The 18,622-nt window shown below is 37.1% G+C and overlaps 1 protein-coding gene across 1 annotated transcript in view; it reads left to right on the top strand.

The window, feature by feature from the left end:
- The window catches only part of RELN (reelin), a 553,687-nt gene that overhangs the window by 343,574 nt on the left and 191,491 nt on the right, over positions 1 to 18,622 (top strand). Inside the window, exons 13-17 of the mRNA XM_055590184.1 lie at positions 6,471 to 6,583; positions 7,939 to 8,147; positions 8,915 to 9,043; positions 9,996 to 10,105; positions 13,099 to 13,165. Coding sequence (XP_055446159.1) covers positions 6,471 to 6,583; positions 7,939 to 8,147; positions 8,915 to 9,043; positions 9,996 to 10,105; positions 13,099 to 13,165 — 628 coding nt within the window. The remainder of the gene's footprint in view (positions 1 to 6,470; positions 6,584 to 7,938; positions 8,148 to 8,914; positions 9,044 to 9,995; positions 10,106 to 13,098; positions 13,166 to 18,622) is intronic.

Raw genomic sequence — 18,622 nt, 5'->3', positions numbered from 1 at the left:
ACTTCTCTGCAGAGTACATCATGAGAAACGCTGGGCTGGAAGAAGCACAAGCTGGAATCAAGATTTCTGGGAGAAATATCAATAACCTCAGATATGCAGATGGTACCACCCTTATGGCAGAAAGTGAAAAAGACTAAAGAGCCTCTTGATGAAAGTGAAAGAGGAGAGTGAAAAAGTTGGCTTAAAGCTCAACATTCAGAAAACTAAGATCATGGCCATCTGTTCCCATCACTTCATGGGAAATAGATGGGGAAACAATGTCAGACTTTATTTTTGGGGGCTCCAAAATCACTGCAGATGGTGATTGCAGCCATGAAATTAAAAGACGCTTACTCCTTGGAAGGAAAGTTACGACCAACCTAGATAGCATATTCAAAAGCAGAGACATTACTTTGTCAAAAAAAGTCCGTCTAGTCAAAGCTATGGTTTTTCCACTGGTCATGTACGAGTGTGAGAGTTGGACTATAAAGAAAGCTGAGCACCGAAGAATGGATGCTTTTTAAGTGTGGTGTTGGGGAAGACTCTTGAGAGTCCCTTGGACTGCAAGGAGATCCAACCAGTCCATCCTAAAGATCAGTCCTGGGTGTTCATTGGAAGGACTGATGCTAAAGCTGAAACTCCAGTACTTTGGCCACCTGATGTGAAGAGCTGACTCATTGGAAAAGACCCTGATGCTGGGAAAGATTGAGGGCAGGAGAAGGGGATGACAGAGAATAACATGGTTGGATGGTATCACCAACACAATGGACATGGGTTTGGGTGGACTCTGGGTGTTGGTGATGGATAGGGAGGCCTGGCGTGCTGCGGTTCATGGGGTCGCAAAGAGTCAGACATGACTGAGTGACTGAACTGAAACTGAGACTGAGAGACTTATTTAAATTTGAATTTCAGATAAACAACAAGTAACTTTTTGTATAGGAATTGGTCATGCAAAGTATTTTAGCTGGCAGCCCTAAATTATGGAGGCTATTGCACTGATCCAAGGAACAAAGAAATTACAGTGATGGTGGCAATAATGTGAAGGAGGGACAGAGATAGAATAACTGAAGAAGAGCCAACTGAAGTTCATGCTCAGCTGACTGGGGATGGTGAGAGCAGTCTTGGAGCGGACACAGACTTCTCTATAGGATGATTGGAAGAATGATGCCATTTCCCAAAATTGCTATTTTCAAAAATAATAATAATTATGATAAAGAGAAAATGTGTAGTAGAGGGTTTTATATTATTAGATATGTTGGGGTTGGGGGTTCTGGAAGGCGATGTAAGCACTGAAATTCTATTCAGGGTCTAAATCAGATTTGAAAGTTGTCAGCATGCAGGTGATAACTGGAGCCACTAAAGTCACTGTGCTCTCCCAAGCAGGAGACAGAGTAGGACATGAAAACTCTGTAGGGAGAACCCTCATCTAGGTGTAGGTAGAAGGACAAGAAGAGACAAAGTACACTGAGAAAAAGCATAAGGACATGCAGGAGGAAGTCATGATTCTGTGCCACAGGAGGAAGGGGAGAGAGTGGTTCAGGGGTGGGATGACTGGGAGGTGATCAGCCATGGAGGAATGCCACAGAGACAAAAGGCAACCAGGACAGGCGGAGAGCCCACCTGTGATTCCTCATGGTATGGTACCTGGGAAGCCAAAGTATATAAAGTTAAGAGAAATACAGATGGCTCACTGACAGAGAACTGCTCTTTCAAGAAGTTAATCAGTAAACACATGGAATGGGGTCTGATCTTGAGGAGAAGGTAGAATCCAGCAAAGGTGTGTTTAGGTTAGGATAGGCTGGGATAGGCTAGGATAGGATGACAGCAGGATAGATAGGATAAGACTGGATACTGCAGGAAAAGACTTAAAGACTTGGGTGAAAGTGAAAGTGTTAGTCACTCAGTCGTGTTTGGCTCTTTGCAACCCCATGGACCGTAGCTCACCAGGCTCCTCTGCCCATGGGATTTTCCCAACAAGAATGCTGCAATGTGTTGCCATTCCCTTTCCCAGGGGATCTTCCCCCAGGTCATCCACATTGCAGGTGGATCGTTTACCATCTGAACCACTAGAAAAGAATATGGGAAGCGATTTAAGATATGATAGACAGTTTATAAGTAACCCCTCACTAAGTACTGTGCCTTAGGAACATCAGTAGCCAATTGTTAATCTAAAACAGATCACATTCCCTTCTCAGACACTGCCTACGTGTCCTTCCTGGTTTCATCCTTTGGCTCATATCAATCTGCTATGACTATCATTTCTGGAAAATTTGCTCAACTTTTTAAGTTTGGTTCATGGTCTGTTTCCTTTATTCACATATTCACGGTCTGTTTCCTTTATTCACACATTCTCAAATTCATTGAGGACTAGTATCCAGCACTGCTCTTAGAGCCAGAATGCAGTGATCATGACAAAAGTAATCTAATATACATCATTCGTTTGGGGATTTTAAATTTTCTTTATTATTTCTTCAATAAATATATACTAAGCATCTCCTATATATCCCACTCTCTTATTCTACACTTGTATTTCTTTTCTCTGAATTTTGGCTGCAGTTATGGCAACACAACACATTTGATTGCTAATTATCATTCTTTCACGTATGTTATTAGTTACTTGCCAAATTACAGACGTTTTGAGGTCAGGGCTCAATTGAACCTTTAGGTCCAATATCCTGCACACAGTAAATAACAAAACCACTTTCTTAATGTAAAAAAAATGTCTTAAAAAGCTGTTAATACCTAAAACAGGATTTAAAATATTTTAAAACTTAACTGTCCATCTAGTTTCTATTGAAATCTTCTGTACTTTAATTGCTGTACAAAACACCTCTTGAGTCATACCTTTCCACAATACATCAAAGTGAATGAAGCTGAAGAAGAATCTGTATCTTTCTGAAGGAGCTGCTGTCACTGAAACTTCACAGAACTGATAAATTGCCCCCAGAGGGATCTTTCAGATAAAGTCTGTCATCGTTTTAAAGTCTTGGCTCCTTTTGGACTTTCTTCTTCTGTCATTCTGGGCTGGATGAAACTCCCACCTGGGTTTCTATTCTCTCTGAAAGGCAGATGCAGTTCACGAACTGTTCTTGAGAGAGCAGAGAGGGTTTACAGGGAACAAATTAATGAAATTAGAGAGAACTGATGGTTCAGTTCCTGTGTCTCTAGATGTGGTGCTTTAAACCCATAATGCCTGTGACCTTTCACCTTTTTTGTTCTTTTTGGTAAGTCTTTTATACTGGCTCAATAACCAGTTTTTAAAAAGATAATTTAGTTTTCATGTAGCTCTTTCCCCCTACCTCCCAAGACTACCCTGTAGAATGGCTTGGTTAACTGTATTTACTATAACCTTGAACTGTGCAGTGATATGCAAAAATGTAATATCAGATGTCAAAATCATGATCTTCTCTTTACAGGTTGTTGCCCTTGAACAATAAACATCTTTTAGAATGAGGTCTACATTATCACTATATCTGGCTTCTCTATTCTCAGTTCAGATTACTTAGCTCAGTAAATATTTGTTGTATGGGAAGTTACATATGTCTAACAGATGTAACATGCCAAATTTAACAAATACCAATACCCAAGTTTTTTGTGTTATCATGTACTTTCTTATACTGGTCCTTGGGATTTTCCAAGCAAGAATACTGGAATGGGTTGTCATTTCCTTCTCCAGGGGATCTTCCCAGGGCTTGAACCCAGGGCTCCCACATTGCAGGCAGATTTTTTGCCATCTGAGCCACCAGGGAAGCCCCACACTTGCTTACACTTAAATTACATATGTCTGACAGATGTAATGTGCCAGTTTTAACAAATACCAACACCCAAGGTACTTCTGTTATCATGTTCTTTCTTATACTGGTCAGGTTCTAACTTTCTTATTTAACATCACATTTCAGTAATTTCTACCCAAAATCAGATCCCAGTTATCCAGGTTGAGTTTAAATCAGACATTTGCCATAAATGACACTTTATTTATTTATACAGATGGTGAGTCTCATCCATTATTTATTGACTTTACTAGATTAACTCTTAAAGGGTAATCTTATTCTGGAGTTTTTGAGTTTGCTTTTTGTGTCACTATAGACTATTTGGGCGGAGAAGGCAATGGCAACCCACTCCAGTACTCTTGCCTGGAAACTCCCATGGACAGAGGAGCCTGGTGGACTGCAGTCAATGGGGTCATGAAGAGTCAGACACGACTGAGTGACTTCACTTTCACTTTTCACTTTCATACATTGGAGAAGGAAATGACAACCTACTCCAGTGTTCTTGCCTGGAGAATCCCAGGGATAGGGGAGCCTGGTAGGGTGCCATCTATGGGGTCGCACAGAGTCGGACACGACTGAAGCGACTTAGCAGCAGCAGCAGCAGAGTATTAGGGACAAAAATTTCCTGTAGATAAAAATTAAGATTAATAGTGTTTGATTTAAGAACTGGAAGAGATTTTTCTCGAAAGATAATAATAATATAATTAGAAATTAATATTATAAATTTTGGACCTTAGGGCTAGAATATTTGCCAGGAAATCTGTGTCGCCACTCCTGCTATTATGTTTGGTGTTGTTATGAAGGATAATGGTAGGTGGGGAGAAGTTTCTAGTTAGACAAGTAATCCTTTAAAATCCAGGTTAGGTGGTGATGGTTTAGTCGCTAAGTCTGACTCTTGCGGCCCCATAAACTGTAGCCTGCCAGGCTCCCCTGTCCATGGGATTCTCCAGGCAAGAATCCAGGGAAAGGTAGGTGGTTTTGAAGAACTCTTAGAGTTCTTGATCCTCCATGGACTAAAAACTGCACGCCTTATAGTAAAAGGCAAGTTTCTTGCTTAATGGTTTTGCGAGAGCCATCAGTCACTGTGTAAAACAGCCAGAAAAAGGTACATTTCTAGAAACTAACTAGCATGAGCATCTCTTTGGACAAAATGGAACAAAAAAGAAAGGCTAAGATGGGAGCAGAAAAAAGAATTCTGTATCTGTAAGAAGAAAAATATTACAAATTCAAATTAAGTATGAAAAGATCTCTACTGCTCATAGACAAAGGACAAAAGAAGTTTGACCACAATTGTATAAGATTGAAATAGGCCAGAGGGTAGGTATTACAACTGTCAAGAGATTAACACAAGAGGGTAAAGGAAAATATTTTACCCAAACCCCATCTCCCTCTCTGCAAGGTCTTCTCCACTGTGTTTGTGTCTTTTCCTCTTCTGTATCTTACAAGGACATTAGTCATTGAATTTCCGAGCCATCTAGATAATCCAGAATGATCTCATCTCAGTGGCACCCCACTCCAGTACTCTTGCCTGGAAAATCCCATGGGTGGAGGAGCCTGGTAGGCTGCAGTCCATGGGGTCGCTAAGAGTCGGACAGGACTTAGCGACTTCACTTTCACTTTTCACTTTCATGCATTGGAGAAGGAAATGGCAACCCTCTCCAGTGTTCTTGCCTGGAGAATCCCAGGGACGGGGGAGCCTGGTGGGCTGCCGTCTATGGGGTTGCACAGAGTCGAACACAACTGACGCGACTTAGCAGTAGCAGCAGCAAGATCTTTATGTGAATTACCTCTGCAATGACACAGTTTCCAAATAAAGGCATTTTCACAGGTTCTAGGATGCTAGGACATAGACATATCTTTTTTAAAACCACCATTCAACCCACCACAGAAAATATCATGAAAAAAATAAATAAATAAATAAAATCCAGGTTAAACAGACAGTTGATAGAAGCCGCAAGAATAAAGGTTACTGGCCCAATGCAATAGTGAAAGAAATAGAGGGTCAAAGTTTAAAACTTAATATCAACTCCTGGTTCTTCCACCGACTAGTTAAATGATCTTCAGTTTCTGGTACTTGCATGATTAATCCAGTTGCATCATCAGAATAATCTTAATCACCTCTCAAAGTCTAACTTTATATCATTTCATATAACTGTAAAGTAGTGTGATAGGGAATAAACTACTCTATATATCTTCAATCAAATGAGGTACCAAAAGTAAAAATGTAAAATGAGTTGCATCTAAAATACAAATACCTAATATGTACTAAAATATTAAAGGTACTACATGTAACCATTTAAGTAACACTACTTCAGTAATCCTTGATTCAGTGACTCACCACACTTTTTTAAAATCATAATCAATAGTTTCTGAACTTTAACCACAAAGACCTCAAATATAAAAAAGTAATGGTTTATTAAAAAGCAGAGCACATTTATTTAGTAACAGTTAAAATATGGACCTGTAGTCACAGTTTGTTGCAGACTATTATTTGTGTAATAGTTTGGTAAATAGTTACTTTGGCCTTCAAAAATGTGAAGTCTTTGATCTTTAGCATGGCCTATCTGAACTACCTTCATAAATTATTTCTTTGGATCTGGTTACTTTGTTTAGGGTCATTCTTAAGTGACATCTGGGTTTTAAAATTTTTTTTTGTTCTAATATTTAACACTAATGTTCGTGGGTGCAAATCGGTACTAACACTTAAAATTCTGTGTGCAGGAGGGATTTGTGATCCTGGAGACTCTCATGAAAATGATGTTGCCCTGTATGCAAAAACTGAAGGAAGAAAAGAACACATTACACTGGATACTCTTTCCTATTCCTCATACAAGGTACACATCCCAATCTGTGTGTCGGATGGCCCCACCCCAGTTCAAGTCAAAACCGTAGAGACTCTGCTAAATGCAGAGGATAAATCTCTCTTCTGGTAGTCCAGGAAGTTGCCACATTTCTTTAAAAGTGACATGGACGTTATTTTAGCATTCACTTTTTTCCTGATATAAAGAAAAAGATGAAATTTTATCAGGAAGATTGAATTATAGCCCATCAGAGACAATAAGGTGGAGCCCAATGAGCTAACAATTATTCTTGTCCCTAAGAAAACTCTTAACAGTGACTCTACCTGTGAAGCCTTACAGACTTGCTATCTGGCATAGTGGGCATTAATCCAGCATTTGCAGTTTCCTAGGCAAAAGACATGGTAGAAGTATTTGCTAAATCACTTCAGTCGTGTCCGACTCCATGTGACCCTATGAACTGCAGCCTGCCAGGCTCCTCTGTCCATGGGGATTCTCCAGGCAAGAATACTGGAGTAGGTTGCCATGCCCTTCTCCAGGGGATCTTCCTGACCCAGAGATCAAACCCACGTCTCATATGCATTGGCATGCAGGTTCTTTACCACTAGTGCTACCTGGGAAGACCCAGTAAAAGTATAGATTGTTACTACATTTGCTTTTTTCTCTTTGCTAATTTGAGCCAGAGAGCCAGTACTTTAAAAAGCTTGAACAAAGCCAGCATCTAGCATCTCATAGTTTAAGTCAGGAAGACAGAAGATAAACATCAAGGCTAGATAGGTAACAACCAAAGAAAGTATCCAACATACCCCACATGCTAGGGTCACCCAAGTCATACTGTTTGGAATTTTATTAATGTACAGTTTTTTTCAGCTATAACTAGGTAGGGTTATACTTGCACTGGTCAGCTGCAAGCCTCAGACCAAATCAATTATGTAAATTATCATGGATTAACTCATTGGCTATGGGTGTTTCTGCTTAGAGTCCTATTTTTGGAATACCTGGTTTGGCAAAGAATTTATATTACTTGAATACACTTTAGAAGATTGATTAATGTCAAGTTGCCTTTGTCTAGTGCAAAGGTAGATAAAATGGATACATTAGCTTTGATAACTTTAAAGACCTTAAGGCAATTTATCTTCAGGTAGAGAGAGTCTGACCAGTCACACACTGAGTTTCAGGTGTCGGCAAAGGAGGAATTCTGAGTGATTAAAATGAGTGTCCCCTAAGGACAGCGTCTTTGATGTGAAATAACAAATGGAATAAGCAGAATATTGCTTGGTGCTTAATAAATGGCAGTTGTATGCATAGTAATTGTAAGTTGAATCTTGGAGAATTCACACTGATTCCCACAAGGAAGATTATGAGTGATTTTGGTTTCCTTTGTTTTGAAGGTTCCATCTTTGGTTTCTGTAGTCATCAATCCTGATCTTCAGACTCCTGCTACCAAATTTTGTCTCAGGCAAAAGAACCATCAAGGATATAATAGGAATGTCTGGGCCGTAGATTTTTTCCACGTCTTACCTGTTCTCCCTTCTACAATGTCTCACATGATACAGTTTTCTATTAATCTGGGATGTGGAACACAGCAGCCTGGGAACAGGTAGGAAGCTACAGTCTGTGTGTGTGGACAAATTAACAATGAACACATGAACTTGGCTATTCAATCAGAGCAACTTCTTAGTAAGTTGTCAACTTAATTTTTAATTTTTAATAAAATATCTATTAATAAAATACAAATTTCCCCCCAAGGGAAAAAGAAAATTTCTTTAAATAATACAGAGAGTATGATTAGATAGATTTTAAGTAGAAATGACTTTATTCTAAGAAGTTGATCTTAGGTGTCAAAGTGTTTGGATTAGCTCTGGTAGCCACCCATTCCAAAAGATTGCAGAGAGAGAAGAAAAAACAAATAACTGAAAAAATGTTTGACCCCATGTAGTTTAGTGGCCCCCTAATAATAGACACAGAAATCAACTAGCACTTCAAGAGCTATGAATTCTCAGTTTTACTTGCTGAAGTGTTGCTCTTGTCCTTCCTACGGATTTTGTCAGTCTCACGTTCACAGGATGAAGTAGCAGTGTGAGACACGGTAATTGCCTTGCCATCTATCAAATTCAGGAGCACAATCTCAAGTTACCATTTGCTGTCTTTAAAACATCGTTCATTTCTATTAGCAGTAATTTAACTGCTTGCACTTTGAAGGCTGGCCAGACTTCAGTGGAGGGGAAAACAATCACTTTGGAAACAGCATCTTAAATTTTTTTACACTAGTTCTACAGATGTTTAATATACTTCTCCAGAGATGAGTCATTTACTTTCATTTGTTATCTTTGCCCTGTTTTGTTATGCTTATTCTGGTGTGATCAGTATCAGCTTAGAGTTTTCTACCAACCATGGCCGTTCCTGGTCGCTACTCCACACTGAATGTTTGCCTGAGATCTGTGCCGGACCCCACCTCCCTCACAGCACGATCTACTCCTCTGAAAACTACAGTGGGTGAGTGAACTCTAACATAGCAAGAGATTTGAATCCACGTTGCGCACTCAAAATCAGTAAGTAAGCCTGAGATTAGTGTTTTTGGCATACTAGGTAAGGAAGCTGCCTTCTCCTTCTCATCTGATTTAGGACTGATCTCATTTTTTTAAAAAGTAATTTTTGTAAATCTGATGCATGATCACAATTTGTAGAGAGTCATTCATTCTTTAGGTATTAAGCTTTTATATTTTGGATTGCATAAATTTAAACTCTATAATAGTGACATCTGGTTATTGCCAAAAAGACTTAACTGCCAAAATAGTTACTAATGAAAAGATGCAGGATAGACAAGTGGAAGAAAGTTAAGCTTTGGAATTGAACCTGGGCTCAAATCGTGGTTCTGCCATCTACTTGTATAATGATATTTACTCTCTCAAACTTTCCACCTCTTTCCATGTAAATTAAGGACAATGATATACCCTTTAAGGACCGTTTAGAGAATTAAAGATGTCTATATAAAATACTTGCCACTTTACGGAATAATCACTAGATAAATAGTAAAAATGTTTCCAAGAATGCAAGATTAAGTTAAAAATTATTTTCCTTCCTAGCCTGTGTTTAAATACACATAGAACTAGAGAATAGCAAAAAATAAGAAGTAATCAGTGCTAATCAGCACCCTAGCTCATCACAGATTATCATAGAATAATATCTAAGGTCTGAGTATTGATGTAAAATTTCCTTTTAAAAAGTCTGAAAAAAATCAATGGCTATAAGATACTCTTAATTTTCTATGGATGTTTCTAGAAGTTACATATTTGTTTTAAAATTATAAACAGACTCCACATGTGAATTTAAAGAGTTTATTACCAGCCATCTCAAGTATAGAGAGACTAGAACATCAAAAGCATGTAAAATAGATTCAAAAGGTGTGAACTGGATATGAAGCTGTTTTGTGCTAACTTTCTTGCAGGTGGAACCGAATAACAATTCCCCTTCCTAATGCAGCACTAACCCGGGACACCAGAATTCGCTGGAGACAAACGGGACCAATCCTTGGAAATATGTGGGCAATTGATAATGGTTAGTTTTTGCCTGTCATAATCACATGCCATTGAAGTAGACTCTTCCTGCACTTTTGTTCATCTGCACATACTTAATCACATTTCTAAGTCATGGTCTTGCAATTCATTAAACGCCCTTTCTTCCCTTTCTCCTCTGCATTCCGTTAGAAGCCCAGAGATGCACAATCAGAAAAATAAAGATAGTGGAGTCAGCAATATTAGATGCTAGTACGCTTCAACATACATTCTTTTAAAATGCATAAAGCTCTGAAACTCAGATTCGCAGTTGATGACCGGGGATAGTCTAACATTTCTTTTGAATGTTATATACAAAATTAACATAAATACCATACTGCATGTATTAACATGACTCCTTCTGCTCTTAGTAACTACCATGACATCTGGAATGATTCTTTTTTAGGTGCAGACACCACACGTCAGGAAACATCATCTCTAAAATGAAACTTCTGTGTTTTACCTCCTTTTCAGAAAATAGCATAAAGGGAAATTTTAGAAATACATAAAATATCCTGTTACCTTTAATTTTTAAATGAATTGTTGATAAATTGTTGCATAACATTAAAGCCATTATCACTCATGTTGAGTACTCACGAGAGAAGATATTTAATCTGTTGGAGTCCATGAGTGTAAATTTCCTGTTTTTTTTAATTAATAGCCAACTCATTTAACAATTCTCACTTCAGGCAGATTCAGAGATTTCCTGTGTTTTTAAAGAGTATATAAACTTGACTGAATGGGTTATACTACAAGAAAGTAAAAGGGAGGGAAGAAATGACAAAATATCAATACTTAAGTTAGTTTAGGATAGCCACTGATTTATGTTAACTTTATAAAGTGGGAAAACCTTTCACTATTGTAAAATGCTAAATTTCCATCTCTTAACATTTTTTTCTGAATAATTTAAATATTAATGCACAATTAATTCAAGAAGTTTCAATTCTTGAAACTCAGGAATGACTTCAGGCAAAATAATTTGCTGTTTGTTGTTGTTTAGTCACTGAAGTGTGTCTGACTCTTTGTGACCTCATGAATTATAGCACACCAGGTTTCCATGCCCTTCACTGTCTCCTGGAGTTTGCTTAGATTTATGTCCATTGAGTCAGCAATGCAGTCTAATCATCTTGGTAAATTTTTTAAACAATCTATATTAAAAGAAGACCAATAATAGACTCAGATTTCAAAGACCATATGAGCCACATGGGTACAAACATAAAGACACAAACACACTGTATTTGCAAAAACGTCTGAAGATGAATTTTTTATGAAATTTCTCCACTGGTAGACTATTTTCCATAGAACTTGAATTACCAGTTGATTAGCTCTAAGGAATGAGTATATGCCTCTGGATTGTGGGCTATGGATGATATTTTCCTGCTGTCATACTTTTCAATGGTCTTAGAATGAGCTTAGATTACTTTTTTTTTTTGTCAGACAATTTCTTTTTTTTTTTTTACTTTTATTTTATTTTTAAACTTTACATAATTGTATTAGTTATCAAAAAAGTAAAGTGCAAAATGAAGAACATATAAGCCTATGAAAAGAATATTTAAATTTCCTTAAGATGTACAGTATGAGTTTAAATCAGAAAGTGTTTGCTACAGGTCATGAATTCCCAACATCATGCTTTGAGTAGAGTGAGAAAAGATAAAAATACATGGAATAGGCATGTTTAGCAGTGTCTGTCAAATGTAGAACTAGCCACAGAATCTCTTAAATTCTGATATTATTTTATATGTGAGGCTTTTGCAGAAGCAGAACCTGGTTTCTTTCTGGCTTCTTCAAAAGGCAAGAGGAATACACACATATCTTCTCAAGGGAAATTTGTGTCTACTTGCCAAAGAATACCCCCCAAATCTCTCCCATTTCACTATGGAATTTCAGAATTACATCAAAGAAAACAAATAGAAAAAAACATTTCAATATTGAAAATTCTTAGTAAAATGAAAGATCCTAGAGCAGAGTATGTTTGTCACCACTTTTTAATTTGTTTAGCTTGATTACATTAGTGAAAATAGTGAAGAAAATGGATTTATCTTTTCCACACTCTTAGAAAAACAGAGCCTTTAAATTTATTCTACTGTGAGTCCTAATGATTTCATAATTAGCAGGGAAAGATGACAACAAAATTCTTAAAGAAGAAAATGATAATGAATAGTAACTTTGCTTATGCCTGAAATCGAATACAGGAGAGCTCAATAACCATTGGATCTCTGATTCCACATTAGCTTTGTTCCACTTTTACACTATTTAGTGTGTTACTGATTGTACTGATTATCAAAAGCTTAATATCTTTAAATGTATTTGAATCTGAGTATCTCAAACCTCCCATTCAACAATCAGGGCCCCTTTTCTCATCATTCCCACGGTTAGAATTTAGGTTTGTAATATCATTATCAGTCAAACCTACCATTTTTAAAAAGCTCTACAAGTATAGAGAAGACTTTATGCTCAACCACAGATATTAAGTCTGCACTTGAGGAAGGATAGATTAATATTTAGAAGTACATGTAATAGTCATCTGCAGTGATATAGATTTTCCTCAGATGAAAATGAAATGATATTTTTAAATTAAATTATAATCTGTCCACTTTGTGATCTATCAAATTGATCTTTTGTAAATTCTTAATTTCCACCCAAAGAATATCAACTTGGGAGAAAGTCCAAGACAGAGGCACTAATATTCTGCCTGAAACCGTTTTAGATGAAGAGACTGCATTAAGAACCCAAATTACTATGTTCCTACTTTCTGTGCTATGACAGATTAAAATTTTGAAAGGATTATTTAAGTTAAAACCATTCTGGTGTATTTGTAGCTACACACTTACCTTGTCACACAGCACTCTGTAAGTCAACTGGATTCCTTATGCACAACATACATGCAAGAAAGAGATTTCATGGCTATTGCTCCACAAAATTGTTTCACATGCTGGTGGTGGTCTTGGCCTTTCCTGTGATTTTGCCATCTTTCACATGCTCTCTTTTGCCCTGCAGTTTATATTGGTCCATCATGTCTCAAATTCTGTTCTGGCAGAGGACAGTGCACTCGACATGGTTGCAAGTAAGCATTTTTAAGTAATATTTATACTTCTCTTTTTTGATATGTGCTTTATATACTGAAACCACAGGTGATATTAATTTGTTTTATAATTAATTAAGTTTCCTTTTTAGGCTTTTGAGGTTTTTCAAGACCAAAAGTAGCATGCTCCAAATGGAATTTCAGCATAATAGATTATTGAATATATTTTGTAAGTGGAAGTTGCTTAATAAATAATTTTTCTATTGGGCTAAATTGTGAACAAATGTAGCATACTTCATGTAAATTTGTGAACAAATTTGAATTCTTCATATCTTGATGGCTGCCTTGTATGTCTTTAGTTTCTTCAATATGATATTTCTCCATAAATTTGTTCTAGTGTTCATGAATTGTATTTGAATTCCTGGCATGCTTTGTAAATGAATTATAAAAATCAACGATGATCCATAAACCTGATGTGAAAGGAAACTGAAGCAGGCCAAATTAACAGAATTGATAAGAAAATCCATCATCTTTAAGTGCTATTTCAAATCTTCCTTACTTTTGAGAATCTTTTAGGTCTTCAAATGATATAGAAAGAATTTCACATAATAATGATATTGAATATGAAGTATGAAATTACACATAAACAGTGTAATACCTTACCGCCCACCAGACCATTCTGTTATATTCATAGCAAAATGATAGTCATATTTATTATATCATTCCTCTATAATATTTAATTATAAAATATCCTGAGAATCCCTGAAACTACAGTCTTTGTTATATAGATACATTTTCAACAATGGATCATCTAGTCTGTCTCTTCTTGTCCTCCAAATTAAAAAGTCACTAATTAATTGCTTAATGGAAAAATCATAAAAGGGTTTTGAACCTGATCATTTGTAAATTATCTTTATAAGGCAAAATACTGGTCACCACTGAGATTAGTGTCAGGTTAGCTTTGTTTTTTATTTGAAGTATACTTGCTTTACAATACTGTGTTAGTGTCAGGTGAATAGCATAATGATTCATTACTTTTGCAGATTAGATTGGTGCAAACATAATTGTGATTTTAGACAGTGAATTTTAAATCATTATAACTAGGCTCAAACACATCTTTATTAATCAAAACAGAAACACTTACAGTCAACACATTTTTGCCATTGAAAAATAAATTTGTTGATTCCTTTAGCATAAAAATCTATGCTTCAGGATTCTACAAAGTCTTGGAGAGCTTTTTATGCCTCCTGCTGGTTGTGGAAGCTTTTTCCCTGCAAAAAGTTGTCAAGATGTTTGAAGTAGTAATCAGTTGGCGAGAGGTCAGGTGAATATGCCAGATGAGGCAAAACTTTCTAGCCCAATTCATTCAATTTTTTTTTTCCAGAAAGATTATCCTTTATTTAGCTTTCAGTACTCTTCAGTTCAGTTCAGTTCATTCAACTTTTGAAGTGTTGGTTGTTCTATGTGCAGTCAGGCATTGTCTTGGAAAAGAATTAGGCCCTTTCTGTTGACCAATGACAGCTGCAGGCATTGCAGGGTTTGGTGCACCTCATCAGTTTTCTGAGCATACTTCTCAGATATAATGGTTTTGCTGGGATTCAGAAAGCTGTAGTGGATCAGACTGGCAGCAGACCACCAAACAGTGACCATGACCTTTTTTTGGAGCAAGTTTGGCTTTGGGAAGTATTTTGAAGCTTCTTCTCAATTCAGCCTCTGAACTGGTTGTCACTGATTGTTGTATGAAATCCACTTTTCATTGTACATCACGATCCTATCGAGAAATGGTTCATTGTTGTGTAGAAAAAGAGAAGACAACACTTCAAAACAACAATATTTTGATTTTTAGTTTAGCTTATGAGTCACCCAGTTATTGAGCTTTCACCTTTCCAATTTGCCTCAAATGTAGAATGACCATAGAATAGTTGACGTTGAGTTCTTGGGCAACTTCTTGTGTAGTTGTAAGAGGATCAGCTTCAGTGAATGCTCTCAGTTGGTCGTTAACTTCTGACAGCTGGCCACTACTCTTTTCATCATGTCTTCTTTGCAAAACATCTTGAACCACCACTGCACTGTACTTTCGTTAACACTTCCTGGGCCCAATGCGTTGTTGATGTTACAGGTTGTCTCTGCTGGTTTACGACCCAGTTTGAACTCGAATAAGAAAATCACTCAAATTTGCTTTTTGTCTAACATCATTTTCATAGTCTAAAATAATCGAAAAATACAAAGCAAGTAATAAGTCATTAGCAAAAAAACATAAAGCAAGAAATGCACATTAAAATGATGTATAACCACATTTATTTAAGAGTGTATTCCAATATCAATCAGCAAAGTTCAACAATGCAAAACCACAATTACTGTTGCACCAACCTAATATATTGCATTATAGGTTATTACAAAGTAATGAGTATAGTTTTCTGTGCTGTACAGTAAATTTTTGTTGCTTATCTATTGTATATATATTAGTTTACATCTATTAATCTGATACCCCTAGTTTGTCCCTCCTCTTTTCCCTCTCCCCTTCAGTAACCACAAGTTTATTTTCTATGTCTGTGAATCCATTTCTGTTCTGCTATATACATTAATTTGTATTATTTTTTAGATTCCACGTACAAGTGATATCATACAGTATTTGTTTTCTCTTTCTGACTTACGTCAAAAAGCATAATATTCTCTAGGTCCAGCCACGTTGCCGCAAATGACAATATTTCATTCTTCCTTATGGCTGAGTAACTTTCCATTACTCAGATGTGATTATACATATATATCGTGTCTTCTTAAGTAAATCATCTGTTAATGGGCACTTGAGTTGCTTCCATATCTTAGCTATTATAAAAGTACTGCTGAGAACATTGGAGTGCACATATTTTTTCAAATTAGAGTTTTTGTCTTTTCTGGATATATACTCAGGAGTGAAGTTGCTGAATCATATGGTAATTCTATTTTTAGTTTTTTAAGGAACTTCCATACTCTTTTCCAAGTAGCTGTATCAATTAGCATTTCCACCAGAAGTGTACAAGATTCCCTTATTTCCACATCCTCTCCAGAATTATGTACTTACTGCCATTTTATTTCTTGTTTTCCAGTTGTTTTTGTAGTTCTTCTTTTTCCTTTTTGTTTTGCCCTTTGTAGTTTGATCATTTTCTTTTATAGTTTACTTCAGTTTCTTTCTTTTTGAATTTTGTGCATTTTTTGTATATTTTTTCATTTGTGGTTACCATGGGTTTCCCTGGTGGTTCAGTCAGTAAAGAATATGCCTGCAGTGCAGGAGACCTGGGTTTGATTCCTGGGTCAGGAAGATCCCCTGGAGAAGGAAATGGCAACCCACTCCAGTGTTCTTGCCTGGAAAATCCTATGGACAGAGGAGCCTGGCTGGCTACAGCCCATGGGGTCACAAGAGTCAGACATGACTTAGCGACTAAACCACAGCATGGGTTCATATATGTTGACCCATAGCTATATCTACTTGTTTAAACTGATAAAACTTATAGGCATTTAAGTTCAAATACATTGTAAAAGATCTACATTTTTACTCCCCTCCCCTACATGTTATATTTTTTATGCCATTTTTTTTTTACATTTTCATGCTTATCCCTTTACTGTTTATTGTAGTTATGGTTGCTTTTATAATTTTTTGTTGTTTTTTTAAATCTATTTCCTATCTTATTTAAGTGATCTTCAGTCCTCACTATATAGTTCCTTTCTTATTGATTCTTGCTTCTTTTCCATTTGAAGAAGACCCTTCAACATTTATTTTAGGATACATTTAGTATTGCTGAATTATTTTAGTTTTTGCTTCTCTGAGAAATTCTTTATCTTTTCTTCTGTTCAAAATTATAATATTGCCAGGTAGAGTGTTCTAGGTGACAGATTTTTCCCTTTCAAGACTTCATATATCATACCACTCCCTTCTGACATGAAAAGTTTCTGCAGAGAAATCAGCTAATAGCCTTATGGGTTTTCCCTCATGTATGACTCTGTTTTTCTCTTGCTGCCTTTAGAATTCTTTCTTTATATTTAAATTTTGCCTTTTTTAATTACATGTCTTAGTGTGGTTCTGTTTGGGTTCATCTTATTTAGGACCCTCTGTGCTTCCTGCCAGAGAAAGCGATGGCACCCCACTCCAGTACTCTTGCCTGGAAAATCCCATGGACAGAGGAGCCTGGTAGGCTGCAGTCCATGGGGTTGTGAAGAGTTGGACATGACTGAGCGACTTCACTTTCACTTTTCACTTTCATGCATTGGAGAAGGAAATGGCAACCCACTCCAGTGTTCTTGCCTGGAGAATCCCAGGTTCGGGGGAGCCTGGTGGGCTGCCGTCTCTGGGGTCGCACAGAGTCGGACACGACTGAAGTGACTTAGCAGCAGCAGCAGTGCTTCCTGCACCTGGATAACTTTCCTTCCTGTCTCCTTCTTGGGTTTGGACAGTTTTCAGCCATAATTTCTTCAAAAACATTTTTGATCCTCTTCTTTCCCTATTCTCATTCTGGAACCCCTATCATACAGTAGGAATGTTTTGTATTATCCCATAGATCTTATATGTTGGTTTCATTTTTTCATTTGTTTTTCTGTCTGCTGTTCTGATTGGGTAATTTCCATTATTCTATTTATACATTCTTCTGTATCATTTACTTGATTATTCATTGCATCTATAAGGTTTTTTATCTCAGAAACTGAATTATCTATTTTTGATTGGGTCATCTCTATAGTTTCTCATTACATGTTAAAATGATCTACATTTATATTCCTAGTCTTCCTTAATTTAGTTGGCATTTTTATTACCAACTCTGTCTCAGTGTCTTTTAGACTCTGTTTCATTGTTTATTTTTTCAGGGGTTTTCTCTTGCTCTTTCAATTGGGAGTAGTTACCCTGTGTTTCATTTTACTTAACTTTCACTGTCTTTATGAATTTAGGTGAAATAGTTATCTATTGTGGCCCTGAAAGTGTGTTTTTATGTGAGTGCATCAGTATCTTTAGCATGAGACTGAATTTGATTTGTATGCCAGCCACATCTTTCCTCAGGATATGCTGGCCTCTATCACCTTGATAGGGGGTGTGGTTGATGTTGGAAGAGCTAGAGCCTATGCAGGGTGTGAGATGGAACTCCTCTCTGCTCCGTAACTGTTGGAGTTCTGTCAGGGCTTGGATCTGCTTTCCAGTTGCTGGAGGGGAAAAGCTGAAGATTGGGCTCTAGCTGGCTCAGTTCCCTTTCAGTTCAGGTCAGTTGCTCAGTCATGTCCGACTCTTTGCGACCCCATGTATCGCAGCACGCCAGGCCTCTCTGTCCATCACCAACTCCCAGAGTTCACCTAGACTCGTGTCCATTGAGTCAGTGATGCCATCCAGCCATCTCATCCTCTGTCGTCCCCTTCTCCTCCTGCCTCCAATCCCTCCCAGCATCAGAGTCTTTTCCAGTGAGTCAACTCTTCCCATGAGGTGGCCAAAGTACTGGAGTTTCAGCTTTAGCATCATTCCTTCCAAAGAAATCCCAGGGCTGA

The sequence above is a fragment of the Bubalus kerabau genome, chromosome 8, assembly GCF_029407905.1.
Source record: "Bubalus kerabau isolate K-KA32 ecotype Philippines breed swamp buffalo chromosome 8, PCC_UOA_SB_1v2, whole genome shotgun sequence".
Classification (NCBI taxonomy): Eukaryota; Metazoa; Chordata; class Mammalia; order Artiodactyla; family Bovidae; genus Bubalus; species Bubalus kerabau.
The sequence above is the reverse complement of the archived record's forward strand: the minus strand, read 5'-3'. Positions and strand labels throughout refer to the sequence as shown.